Source organism: Coturnix japonica, chromosome 22 (genome assembly GCF_054131305.1).
Source record: "Coturnix japonica strain WE chromosome 22, WE-NBRP24, whole genome shotgun sequence".
Classification (NCBI taxonomy): domain Eukaryota; kingdom Metazoa; phylum Chordata; class Aves; order Galliformes; family Phasianidae; genus Coturnix; species Coturnix japonica.
In genome coordinates, this window is record NC_140684.1 from 7,948,012 (window position 1) to 7,961,968 (window position 13,957).

General features: G+C 41.0%; 1 protein-coding gene and 1 long non-coding RNA gene across 3 annotated transcripts; one reads left to right on the forward strand and one right to left on the reverse strand.

Annotated features, from left to right (window-relative positions):
* The first annotated feature begins 2,340 nt into the window (after nt 1–2,340).
* On the forward strand, nt 2,341–4,837 carry IFT22 (intraflagellar transport 22). Of its 2 annotated transcripts, XM_085521723.1 has the most exons (6): nt 2,350–2,401; nt 2,662–2,741; nt 2,817–2,906; nt 3,442–3,522; nt 3,626–3,828; nt 4,243–4,837. In XM_085521723.1, exons 4-6 carry the CDS (start codon nt 3,506–3,508, stop codon nt 4,389–4,391), a joined length of 369 nt encoding a protein of 122 aa, XP_085377849.1. In that variant the 5' UTR covers nt 2,350–2,401; nt 2,662–2,741; nt 2,817–2,906; nt 3,442–3,505; the 3' UTR covers nt 4,392–4,837. The 2 variants fall into 2 exon arrangements, with proteins under 2 accessions (XP_015736143.1, XP_085377849.1); XM_015880657.3 differs by lacking the exon at nt 3,442–3,522 and having other exon boundaries at nt 2,341–2,401.
* LOC107322537 (uncharacterized) lies at nt 3,296–4,386 on the reverse strand. The gene is made up of 2 exons (XR_014936385.1): nt 4,248–4,386; nt 3,296–3,704 (listed from the first exon to the last, which is right to left on the reverse strand). It is a non-coding gene; the product is annotated as an uncharacterized LOC107322537 (long non-coding RNA).
* Nucleotides 4,838–13,957: the final 9,120 nt, after the last annotated feature.

Consider the following 13,957-nt stretch of genomic DNA (forward strand, 5'->3'; position numbering starts at 1 on the left):
ACAAGATCAGAGGAAGATGAATGCATCCACAGCACAAATTAAGAGCCCAGACTGTCATCAGGCAAGGAAGATTCTCCTGAATAGATGCTTCTTCCAAAGGGTAATTCAGAATACCTCAACCAGAAGCCTAAGATTAGACAGCATGACAAAACCATGATGGCTTCGTACGTTAATTCCCATGGAGTTGAAGCTCTTTTTATGAATGCTTTATCTGAAATAATTTTGCTTAATTCATTTTTCCCCCCAAGGAAAAACTGAAGCTTTCCTCTGCTATGGGAGAGAAGACCCTCTGAAGGGCTCCCCTGCTAACACAGTGAACATCTGTGGGTTCTTTCCTCTCAAACACTATTCTTATAGGGGATCTCCTTCTGATAAACCAGCAGGTCATGGCAAACAATCCTGTGTACCACATCTTTAGAAATAGTGCTGTTTGGAACAGATCAGTTTGGTCTGCCTCAACGCAAGCAAGTTAACACCACGTTATCCAATGTACCAAGGTCACCAAGATCCATCGGATGATCTGCTTGATCCTAATCATACCAAAAAGAAGGGGAAAAAAAAGGAAAAAATAATATTGGATTCTATACAGAAATCTGAGTGCTCCAAGCTGGAAGCTGTAGACCCGGCCACTCACAGCCCACCCACCTACAGATCAAGATGGACTGGAACAACCTCCTCCATGAGCCAGAAAAGCGATGGGGGCTGGGAGGTGGGAGGAAGAGTTTCATATTTCATCTACCACTTCTAATAGAAAACAGAACGTGGTGGAGGGTTGAAAGGAAAATGGCAAATCCCTGGAGATGCTGAGTGTTGGCCTCTCAAGTCAAAGCTGTCAATCACACCAAGTCCCCTCCAACTCGTACTTCTTGAAGGGAGGGAACAAAAGAAGGCAATGGACTGGCACGTTTAGCCACTAGGTGTTACTGTTGCTCCACAGAAACTCAGAGTAACAAAAGCGACATCTATTAGAGGCATCCTAAACAGTTTTAGCTTAAGAGTTAAAACCACCGGAGCTAAATCTCCTCTCTAGATTCACATACTATGAACCAGAAAATAAGAGTATTGGGATGTGTTGACTTGGAGGGGCCTCTGACTTGGAGACTCTTATCTGCAATTCAAGCAGCAAGCACCACATGTCATGATAGAGCAATCACTGCATCTCTGTTTGAATTCCCACAGACATTTCCAGTGCTAAGAATCATTTTACTAACATATTATTAATAGCCTGCAATTGCTTTGGAAGGAAGAAGGAGGATCTGTCCGCACAGAATCATCTGGAGATCATTTTTGCTTGCTACCAAAACGTTATGGTGAAAAAGCAGCCATATCATAAATGCAAAACATACAGACCATTACCAGGACAGCCTGGAAGCAGTTCAATTACAGATTGAGTTTTCAGCCGATGGATCAGTAACTAACGGAACTTTAACTCCTAAGGCAGATGCTGATTGTAACATCAACATCAAGATGCTTTGAAAACATCACCCTAAGCGGACAGGCAGCTTAATTCCTACTTTCTAAAGCGACCTGAAGCCCTAAAGCACATGAATAGATCTGAAAATCACACCTGTGCTCTCCTTGTTCAGTGGCTGATACAAACACAGGAGGATGTGATCTGATACTTCATCTACAAATCAATCCCTATTGCATTCTGGGCAGCTGCACCAGCAGCCAGCTTTACCCATTTTTAGTCCATTATTTCCTTCTAATTTGCTGCCCACAATCCAGCCCTTTAGATCACATTTCCCTCCATGTACCTGTGGATGTGCCAGCTAATAGAACTGCCTTGATCACTTCCCTCTGGGTCACCCATCCCATTTATTGGGTCTGAAACACGAGAAATACCGCAGCAGCACAGAGCATTAAGGACAGGCTGCCCCATGCACTGTGAATTCAGCCTGACTCACACACGTACCCCCACAAACCAATAACACACAGACAGAACCAGCTCCCAGCCGAGAGCAGAGCAGCCCTGACTCACATTTAGAACCCGTAATAAACATTTATGTTATGGGAACACTTAAATGCAATGTTTGAAAGCTCGTCTGATAGCAGGGCTGTACGTGGGCACCAAACAGCTCCGGAGCGGCACAGCTGTGTGCCAGATGGCAGCTCGGGGCTGCTTTGTTTGATTTAGCTGCCATTTAAAGCACGTTTACAGGGTTCACAGACCACCCGCTCCCCCCTCAACTATTACAACCGCAACACAACAGCGGCAACGCTGAACTGCCCTCATCACCCCGGCCGGCCCTACTTTATACCCAGCCCTTCCACCACGTGACGGCAGCACAGCCAATCGCAGCGCACCCTCCCTCTCCCCCTTCTCTCCCTCCCGTTGCTAGGCCACGCGTGGGCGGCCGCCATGTTGAAGGCCAAGGTGTTGCTGGTGGGGCCCTGCGAGGTGAGGGAGAGCCCTGAGGCCGCTGCTTGTCCTTAGGGCTGCATGTAACCCTTGGGTATCCTCATCGGGGACTGAGACTGACCCTAAAGGGCTGCACTTCCCAGGCGGGGCCTCAGTGGGACGGGGCAGAGGGGCAGGACTGTATGCAGTTATCTCAATGGAGGGCAGGGTGTTGGGAGCAACCCTGTGTTATTCCATTCGTTGTGGCTTTGGTGCATTGAATTCATACGGTTGTCTTTTTATTTTCTTGCATGTATCAGTCTGGAAAATCCGTGTTGGCAAATTTTGTTTCAGAGAGCATAGAGGGAATTGGCAGCTATGTCCCGACACAAGGAGTAAGGTGAGAACAACAGTGTAGAATGAACCGACCTGCAGGAGGTGGTGGATAATATCATGTACCTGCTTGTGTTCACAGGATCCTGGAGTATGAGAAGCCGAACTTAAATGGGAACAGCAAAGGAGCTGGGTGTCGATTTGAGCTGTGGGACTGCAGCGGTGATCAGAAGTAAGCAGGCATTGCTGTTACTTCCTCTGGGTTATTCAGTTCATATTAATCATGTATACACAACGTTCTCATGCATAAGACCCTGAAAGCAATGATCTTTTGGAGATGAGGAATATTCCCACCTCTTCACTCCTGTATGAATATGTATTGCTTTCTATTGTAAAGCATTTAATACTGGGTAACCCTCTCTGTGATGCCAGCTGACTGTGTTAGTTTTGATTAAGGACTGAATGTAACAAGTCCATGGTTCTCAAAATGAAATCAGAGGCAAAGCAGAGGCCCTGCCTTTATCTGTTTGAAATTATTTCATGAATGGATTTCAAATAATGTATTTATATGATGGAGGCCTTTAATTTCCCGGGATTACAGTTCTGAACTGGACAGATTAGTTTTTAGGAATAAGTAAGAAGGTTTATTTGGAATATCATAGATATTGGCGAGATCACTAACATTATTTTCACAAAAAGCTACTGAAATCATAAAGTCATAGAATTGTATGAGTTTGAAGGGACCTTTAATGGCCATCTGTGAACAGGGACACCCACAGCTCCATCATGTGCTCAGAGCTCCATCCAGCCTGACCTTGAGTGTCTTCAGGGATGGAGCATCCACCAAGGTACATTGTTGAGGTGGGGAGAAGAAAACTTTGCCAAGTTTGACTGCATGTTTCCATTTTCCAGCTATCAGTCTTACCATTTTCCATGCTCCTCTTTTTCAAGGTTTGAAACATGCTGGCCAGCTCTTATGAAGGATTCTCATGGCGTAATAATAATCTTCAATCCTGAGCAGCCCAGTCACCTGAAAGAAATCGAAATGTGGTACTCGTGTTTCGTGCAGCAGCAGCCACTGCTCGATAGCCAGTGTCTCCTCGTTGCACATCACAAGCCAGGCAGTGCAGAGGACACAGAAAATCTGTCCTTAGGTGAGAATACAGAATGTTGCTCAGAGTTTTCAAACAAGTTCTTATTATAAGTATTAATATATTAATACATATTTAACATAACACCACTCTAATTTTGATATAATTCAAAACTCTTAGCAATTCAGTAGTAAAATGCAATTCAGTGCTGAATTATTCAGTTATGCCTAATTGAATGTGAGACCAATGCCAATACTTTGAGTCTTAATTATAACATTTGAGGAATTTAAACTAGCAGCAAGTTCTTGTTTGTCAAGCTATGCTGCATTTCGTTTTCACATTATATGTCATTTGGGGTATGAGACATCAGATACTACTGAATTCCAGCTGATGTCTTCAGCAAGAACTGTCCCATGACATTCATCATGAGTGCTGCATTTAGGAACATGCCTAACTATTTTTTTCTTGCATTCAAAGCTTACCCATTGAACAAGCTGAAACTGATACATTCCAACTTAGAAGAAGATCCTGAAGATGTTCGGATGGAATTTATGAAATACTTCAGAAGCATTATAAATGTATTAAATGAGAGCAGAGAGAAGGAAGAAATGTCAATTATTTCATAACACTAGAAGAAAATAAAGAGAAAGGATTGTTTTAACTTTGTAAGCCGTGCTAGCAACATCCTTTGCAACTTTTTGACTCTGGCAAGTCAAAGTTGCAGCCTTTCTCATGACAGCTTTTCCTCTACTGCAACAAACTCACCCTCGTTGGGGACAAGATATGGGTCATGTTGAGTAAGAAGGAATCAAAACCTCAGTGCAGTGCAATTACTTTGGCCTATTCCTGGAGCTCCAATAAGCTGGAAAATAAGTGCTGCATTTTTCAGAGGAGGAAAAGCTGCTTCAAACTTGGATTACTGTTCCCTGTTGTACTGAAATAAGTGGTTTCATAGTTGATTTACTTTCTGTTTTGTTTGGTTTACATTCATCCCTGTTCTTACTGTATTCTGCTGTGGAAGGCATTTTTTGTAATGTAATACTAAGGCAATAAAATTGTCTTTATAATAAAATTGCATCTTTTTTTGCCCTCAAAGGGAAAGTGAATTACATTCTTGTATGTCTTATCAACTTCCTTAATTATTAGTGAGGAAAGCTGTGATAAATTTGTAGTATGTTTCACGCTAATTAGATCCAACGAGAGAAGTTTGCAAAAACTATGGACTCAGATAGCCAAAGAAATGATGAATGAAAACCAGAGGAATATATCTATACTGACACTTTTCTTTTTAACCAGGGGACAATTTACAGTAGAGAGGACCAGGGCAGCATCCCATCTTACCTTGTTCTGCAGCTTGCTTTGTGAAGTGTTCCATCAGTGGCTTATGAGAACCACATCTGACTCACAGCACTACATCTTGCAGATTATTTCATTTCATGTTCCATGCCACACAGCTATGGTTGAGCTGCAGCTGTTTTATAGATATAATATAAACAGCCTTGTCCTCTAATACTGTATTTTAGTTAATATCTTTTATAGAAAGAATATTAAAAAAAAAAAAAAAAAAAAAGAAAAAGAAAAAGAACCATTTAATATATTTTAGTTGAAGACAACAAAATTGAGTGCTTGGGTTTTTCAGTCATCTGGGTTAATCAGTCTGCTACTCTTAAAGTTCTTTCTTTCCTCAGTAATTAGTAGCCTGTTCTTCTGCAAATCTTCTCCATCTTCCAAGGTGGCAAGAATAGATGTCTCAAGAGATGTCCTCAAAATGCCCCAAACTCCTCAAGGCAAATCAATAATAAGCAGCATTCCCTTTCTTTTGTGAATTCAGTCCACTTGGTGGGATCCCCAATAGTAGTCTAACAATGATTGATTAGCAGCTTAAAATCAATGAACAGGTAGGTTCATTACTGGGCTCTTTATTTAAAGCAAAGGTATGTGAGGCAAAGGATTAAAAGAAGATCTTTCAAACCATTTTAAAGCTAACATAACAAAACATACTGAGCTAGGCTTTACTTCAGAGAATTACAATTCCAACTTGGTTGGTACCAAGCATGCAGGGTGTGAAGCTGGTGTCAGTAACCCACATCATTCTTTTCTGTTTTGCTTTGTATGCTCACAGAATTTGCTGCCCCAGCTTCTTTTCATTGTCTGCTGGCTCTTATTCTGCCATTAATGCTAAAAGCTCCACTTGATTCTGAGAAGAAACAGAGAGGTACTGAAAGGAAACACCAGTGAGAGTAAAGGTACCGTGAAAGAAAAAAGTAAAATAAACAGTAAGAGATGAAAGGAAAAGGTTGGAAGGAAATAGAGGGAGGCTGGCATTTCAACATCTACATTTTATGTCTATGACTTTTGAAACAACCAGGCTTTATATGTTTGCAATCAGTGTCATAGGGTGGTCTATTGGAGACAGTTATTGGAAAAATCAGTCTAGGTAGAGAACAAGTTTTTTACACATTGCCTTATTTTTCCTGGTTGCCAGCTGTGTGGCAATGGAGCCAATTTTAAAATATACTGTCTTAATAAACTCAGTTTCTCCCAACATGTGTATTTTGATGTGCACTAGTAAAGGCTCCTGTGAAGCCCAGCAAATGTAATTGTACTTGAAATTCAAACCAGTGCTTGTGTTATGTCAGAGTTGAAAAGTCAATGATGAACTTTCCTATCCTTTGCCTTGTTTCATATCAAATGTTAACCGTGATCTTCATCAGACCATTTACGAACTCAGAACACTTCTTGTACTTGGGCCCAAAGCTGAACATAGTTTCAATACTACAGGTGTGGTCTCACCTGATGCTGCGTATAAAGGAACAATCACTTTCCTGGTCCTACTGGTCACAATATTTCTCATGCAGGCCAGTATACCACCATCCTTCTTGGCTACCTGAGCACACAGCTGGGTCATGTGAAGAGATGGGTTGAATTCATGGATAAAATTAATGAATTAATGAATAAAATTAATCCTCAGTGTTGCAGTAGCTTCTGAGAAAGACCTTATCCGGAAGTATCATGTGTTAATGATTAATGAAAGAGGTCCACAGGAACACCCAGTTAGAAGAAAGGTAAGAGGATGACAGATGGTGGACAAACATACGTTACATCTCTACCTCTGTGCTTTGCAACCTGGCCTTCCACTGCTATCAGTAAATCTGCAGAGCTTCAAACAGTTCCACAGCACGGTATTATCCAGACTGGGGTGTGCAGCCTCATTTGTTTGCCTGGAGCTGTGTGGTTAATAAATGACTCTTCTATGTCTCTGTCCACATTTCTGCTTTTGAGAGCAAAGAATTACCCAGGCAAGTGCAAAGGAAACCAGGAACGTGAGGTAATCAGCCACAAGTTATGCAGAAGTCAGTTAGCTGTCAAGCCACAGCTTTAGGGAGGAGGAGAAGTAACAAGAGCAGAAGGTAAAAGCAAATTTACAACAGAAATGCTGCATCTTAACTCTTCCTCACTGACATCTTACCACCATGGCTTTAGGTCTGGAAAAGCTTTTAGGATGACCTTTCCAAGAAGTAGAGGAGAAATGAGAGAACCAATGTAGTCTGTCAGTTCTTCCAAGCAAACATAGCCTTCTCTAGCTAACCTCAGTCCCTTAGATTGAAGTTTGTATTCTCTTTCCCTTCTGCCAGCATCTATGTACATTCAAACCCTTACTTTGTATGAATCTCCCATGCTCATCTCCCCTGAAAGTAGCTGGTACATCATTCCTTTGGACAAAAAGTCAGCATGGAAATTTGATAGGGAGCAGTTAGAAGAATTCTACAGGGTATTAAAAGCAAAATTTTAGGGCTGTGGAGTCCAACATAGAAGGTTGAAGGCTGTGGCTCTCTTGCAGACTGATGATTTAAGATATTTAAGCTCTTCAATCATAAAATAGAGTTGGCTCAGGTTACCTCTTACAAGCTGTTCTCTACACACGCAAAATATTATGAGGCTCAAAACTACTATGACAATGAAAGCAGTTACAGACACTGCAATCCAGATGTGTGGCTTCCAGGGTAAATATCATACTTGTTTATAACCAGACTTTGGGAGTAACAGCAAAGCTGAATGAAACACATTTGGACCTTACCAAAAAAAAACCCAAAGCTTTCCTTTCAGGCTCTACATTTTGAAGGCCAGGCCTTTTGTCTCAGTTGTTCTCAGCAGCATTGTTCTAATGGACACAACAGACACAAAGAACCTTCTGTTCTTATTTCTATTACTGAACTGCCAAGTGACTACGAGGAAGTCACACAGAGCAGCACATTCAAGAGTGCCTACCCATCCTGTGTTTTTGTATGCTCAGCTTAAATTATGAAGGGAGTCGATGTGCAGATGCTTGAGGAAGCAGCTTTAGGAGGCATCCAGGACCTCTTAAAATCTGATCTTAAAACTACTCAGCTTCTCAGCGGAAGCACCTTGCTTTGGAAGTCACTTGTATTTCCTCTGTCACTTCTCTGGAAGTCATCACTGCTAAAATACTTCACTGATGCAGCAAAGAATCCTCAAAGGATTTATTTTTATTTTTTTTTTTTTTTTGAGAATTTGCTTTTCTTGAGATGCCAGAAAAGCACTCTAGGACTCACAATAGCTTTAATCAGCACTCCTCATGCACTCAGACACTACTGCACTTGTGAATAAAAGATCCCATATGCTACTACTCCAAGCAATTCAGGGGGTTAAGACATTTATAAGTCAGGCTAATTGTGGGGTCGGCTTTATATTTTTGCATTGAGCAATGCAATGAGTATGTTTTTTACTTAGGGTAAGATTCCCCCTTGAGTGACCAAGGCTTAAATAACTATATACTTCTTGAAGTATTATTATTTAAGCAGGTATTTTCTACGGAGGTGACAGGGAACCAGAACATCAGCTCCAAACTTCTTTGGACTTTGAGAAGCTTGGATTCTGATTCTCCAACTGGAAAACAGCTGGGAGAGAAAGGCTGTATTTATACATACACTGAGGATGTAAAGCAACTTTATAAACTCATGGTAGAAGAAAGGTAACAAATTCCCTCGCATGAGTCTCACTTTATAGAGTGCTGTCTGAGTATGGGCACTACAGTTTCTTGCATAACTCTTAGGAACAAAAAATGCCCTTTGTTTTGCTGAGTTACAGTATTTCTGCCCTTCTTTGTAAGGAAAGAGTGTTTATTTCTCCACTAGCTTCATGAAATCTATCTGACTCCTGGTAACATGTCTGTGAGAATTTGCTTGGAGGGACTAATGGACAAGGGCACACCCTCCTTTGCTATGTTACTGTTCCATGAGTTCCAGACAAAAGCATTTATTGTGGTTTGGCAGCAATCATCTGTTCCTAAAACCCTGGGACTGCATTGTTCTCTGCTTGTCAAAAGCTGATTTAGTACCTACAGGCAAAGAGCACAGGGTTCATCTTTTTAGGAAGGGTCTTCAGGCTTTCTAGACTGCTGGGGTCACCTCTCACAGCCAGTAGGACCACTGGCCACACCATGGTTAACTATGAAGACAAGTCCTTCAGTGAAGCAAAAGATCTGCCTTGCAACAAATATTGGAGGATTTTTATTCTGACCCGACATTAAATGGTAACCGAGTAACCAACTGCCAGCCCCATAACAACTCTGCATCATTAAATAAAGACATGTCCTAGGGAAAATACTGTTAAGGCCCCCAAAGTGTTTTGCTGTGTTTGGAAGTCGAATAATGGCAGAGATGTCTGACTGGAACTCCTACTGATACAAGGGTCTTGCAGTTCTATCTGTAGCTAAGATAATGATCCTGGGACCTACAGAAAGCTATGAGGAAGCCCTTCTACTCAGAATGGTATATCTTTACTTATAAAGCAGATCATTAAAAGTTATATCTAATGAAAAATCCATCTGTTTTCCATTGAGCATACACTTAGCTTGTTTTCTTCTTTTTTTTTTTTTTCCCTAAGGCTGCATGAAGTTCTGCAGCACACAGTGCTGACACCTTCAAAATGTAGCAAGACAAGCAAGCTCTCAATGCAGTTCCTTTGTCCATGGAAGTTAAATATTGGGTATACCCAGATCGATTAACATAAAGCTGAACTTTGGACCTTTAACTAACTAGCCTGAATCTCTGATTAATCAGCTGAGGCAGGTGTCAGGTCAGCTGTGGGAGCACAGGTGAGAGTAATTTAGCTGTGCTCCTGGAAGGGGTGGAGCTTGACTCCACCTCCTCTAGACCTCATTTAAGGGCTGAGCATCACTAAGGCAGCATCTCTTGGAGATTGCTGCCTGGTGGAGATTGCTTCAGCATGTCCCAGCAAAGGCATCCATATTGGTGAGTCTTTCCTTATAAATAACCTTTTGAATATCTGTTACTATCTTTGTATTATTCTACCTTGCATTAGTATACAAGGACAAAATATTTCAAAAATGCATTTTTATGTTCTGTTTTTGTAAGAAAATGAGACTTTCTTTTATCTACATTGGACACCACAAATAATTCCAAAACTTGTTTGTAAATCCCATTCAACTTCAATAGGGGGGTGCTGAAGATATTTAGTTCCAGCAAATTTGGTGAAAATAGATGGCTGAAAAGACAGGTTATTGATCCCTTATTGAAGAAACTGGCTAAACTTGAACTCAATCCCCATTAAACATCAGAGAATCCATGCGGAAACACAATCCAAGATACAAATCTGTAGGAGAAAAAAGACTTCACTGTTTACAGAACTACTTGTATTGAATGAAACTACAGAGAGATAACATCAGTACAACAGAAACTAATCACCACCACTCAACAAACCTTTTGGAAGCAAGTCAGCAAACACATATGCTTCAACAGAACCAGAGCCTCATGTGACAAGAAGCTTATTAGAGACCTTGTCTCTCATTATTTTGTTTTTGCTTATAACTTCCCAGCAAGAATATTCAATATTGCAAAATAAAGTGGTTTCTTTCATAGACCATCCAGAATGAGAAAGAAATTGGGCCAGACATTCCAGATCCTGAAGAAATTGGTGCCTGTGGAGCTATGGATCTCTACCAGCAAAACATCTGGCACAAAATAGCATTAAATATGAATAAGTTGCTTCTCTTTCCTCTTACCACTTGTGCGAAGCAAGAATAACTTCATTGAAGTTTGTTTGATGCACAAAACCTGCAAAAAGGAGAAAAAGAGAAGAAAATCAGCCCTTTACACACACCAAGACTCAAAATAGTTTATTTCCTCAATAGCATAACCTTGTGAGCTGTTTTTCCTGGTTGCTACATGTCAGACAGTTGCTTCATCATATTTTAAGTGCAGCTTAGGAATTCCCATTTGATTCTCTTTGATGGCTTTGGTCGGAGATCCAGGAGTCAGGTAAATTCTGGGTATCTGCAACATCACTGATCTGAAAATCTGGCCAGGTGTGGTGCCAAGGCTCAGGAAGGGTGACAGGAGCTCTGTGTACTCAGTGGAGCTCTGTGTACTCAGCCTTTCTTAGCTTTTCTTTAAACATTTTCTAATGCAAAAATATATAAATATATTGAAATAAAAAGCATAAGAGCCTGCCATTCCTTATGATGCACAGCAGTGGCTCATGATTTGGAAGACTGTTGCTGAGGATTTCTTCTTAACTATGGGCACTTGCATCTGTTGTATGGCATCAGACATACAATGTGACAACAGCTTGCATTTCCCCTTCTCACTCTTCAACTCCGCAGGACTTTTTCTCACCCATAAAGCAGGACTGGCAGTAGAATCTGTCAGTGCTGAGCACTGGGATAGCATTCACTCCCCCTGGCAGGGGGATCTTGCATGGATGCATCCACACCAGGTCCCTACAGTGGGCAGAGAAGTTTTATATAGACAAAAACTGCCCATCAGGGTTACACTGCACACGTATCAGGAAGCACCTTCTCTAAATCTCTGGGCAACTACTCCTTTTTCTACCACCTTGAGCACAGATAAAAAGCCTTTCAGGAGCATTTTAAATCAGTGTTGTCATTTCAACTCCACAGATGCCAAAGTGATTTTTTTTACTCTGCTCAACTGATTGCCAAGCTCCAGCAAAGGGAATATAATGGGTTACACCAGGCAGTAAACCATCCTCTACTGGCTCTAGAAACAGGAAAGTAAGAGAGGGAATGCAGAACTGGAACAAGGTATAGATCCAGAGCAGGTCCAAATACTTGCAGGAATTCATTTATCCCAAGATTTGATACCAGATGTTCTATTCATACAACTTTAACAAAGAGCCACAGAACATTAAATGCTTCTCATGCTTTCAGCATTCAAACCACGCCATCTGGGCACTTCTGCCACAAGGCATAAACAAAACAGTGCTTAATATTAATGAAAGAAAAGAGTCCCTCTCTGCAAGTCCAATATGAAAAGGGTAAGAGCAAACACATGCAAGTTGTTCTTGGGAATCCTGAACGCAACGGAGGGGCTGTCTTGGATTATAGCAATTCTAATTTACGCCAGCCCAAAGTCTGGTTTTAAGGAGGATGTACTAGTGATATGTTACTGCAAACATTGTGACAAACTGAAGTACTCTGCATTTTTTTATTAGTAAAATCATTTTAATAATGTATCAAAAATTGTTTGCTTGTTTACCTAGAACTTCAATAGATAGCACAATTCTTATTCCTTATTCCATAAAGAAGATGCGCACTTTTACTTAGACATTTATTTGGGCATCACTTCATTGCAGATATTAATTAAATGGATTTCTGACCATTTTTAGCCTCACAGAACCCTTGTCCTGTCAACCCCTCCTCCATGACCTACAGCCTTATGTGATAAGAACTACAGCTCACTGTACTCTTGTGTGCAAAATCTTTCTATCATTTTTCTTCTTAACACACAGGGCTACCCACATTTGTGAAGCTATATGCAAAGCTGTTGAGACTGAGCAGGGACAGCTGAAGTCACTTCTCCCTTACTTTCTCAACTGCCAGTGCAACTTTCCAGCCTCTTTTTGCTCAGTTCGCTAAGAGAAAGGATTACAGCATAAGGATCTGACCCGATTTTCTCTCTCTGCCGTAGCACGTTCCTTTGATAAATTGAATTTGCACCTATTCTTGCCCAACTCCCATCTATCTCTACCTCCATCTGCTTCTGCTTGTGTCCTTTGCTCCCTAGGTCATCAAAAAATCCAGCTCTTCTTTAGAAGATGTGACCTTCCAGGTGTCTTGTGTTTTCATGTCAGGTTGACAACTTTGCTGGTCTTCCTTCAGAAGTCTCTTCTCTAACTGACTGTAGCCTCTTTTTGTTAAGATCTTCACTGGCCCCACCGAGCGTAGCTCAAATGTGAGATGAGCCTTTGTATCAGTCATTGAATTTTCCTGTATTTACTTTGATTAAACACTGGATGGTGCTCTTTGCACTTTCATGCCAGCTTTAAAAACAAGCAAGCTCCCTCTTCTACTGAGAATTGCCCAAATTCCCCAGGGTCAGATAAAGATACATGTCTAAGCCTCAAAATCCAGTGGGAAGAGCATGTTTTGACTGCACAGAATGTAGCTTAAAATGCAGTGGAAGAAGCTCAGCTAGGTAAGGACAAATGCCAAAGAAAGTGTCACTGCTGATTACACACAAATCCACCAAGTAGTGGTTTTCACATTCCTCCTCAAATATTTTATTTGCTAATTGGCTCCTTATCAGTGTTCTCCATAGCAACAAGAGAGGTTTAAGTGGCATACAGTGGGCTAAGTGACATCATGTCTGCATGTAAATGTAACTTGGATTTTGCATGGAGGAAATGATCTGAAGGAGGTTAACGGCATAATGTGAAACCTCCTGTGGTCTCAGAGGAGAGGAGAGCTTCTTAATTCTGTATGAATGGTGAAAGAGTGAGGCAAGAAAGTGTATCCCAGCAGCAGACGTTTTTGACAGAATCAAACTGAGTTTCTGTAGGAAATGAGTTCATTTAATCTCTTTAACTGCTTTTATAATAGTCTTCAGCTATTTTTCAACAGAGGTCAGAAGCCTTTTGATATTTTTAAACACGTAATGAATACATAAAGGAGAGAAATACATTTTATGGCCAAAAAGGAAAAAAGGGAGCTATGGGGGGTATGAGATACACATTCTTTATTTTATCCTGCTGTGCTGAATTTCTGTGTATTCCTGAGCAAATCATGCTATCTCTCTGGGTCTTAGCTTCCCAGTCTGTAAACCTGAGATGATTCTCTCTTCTGGCTGGACTAAAATGCTCCATCTCCAGTGAAAAGTGTAATAAGAGTACAAATTATTTTGTGTGTCTG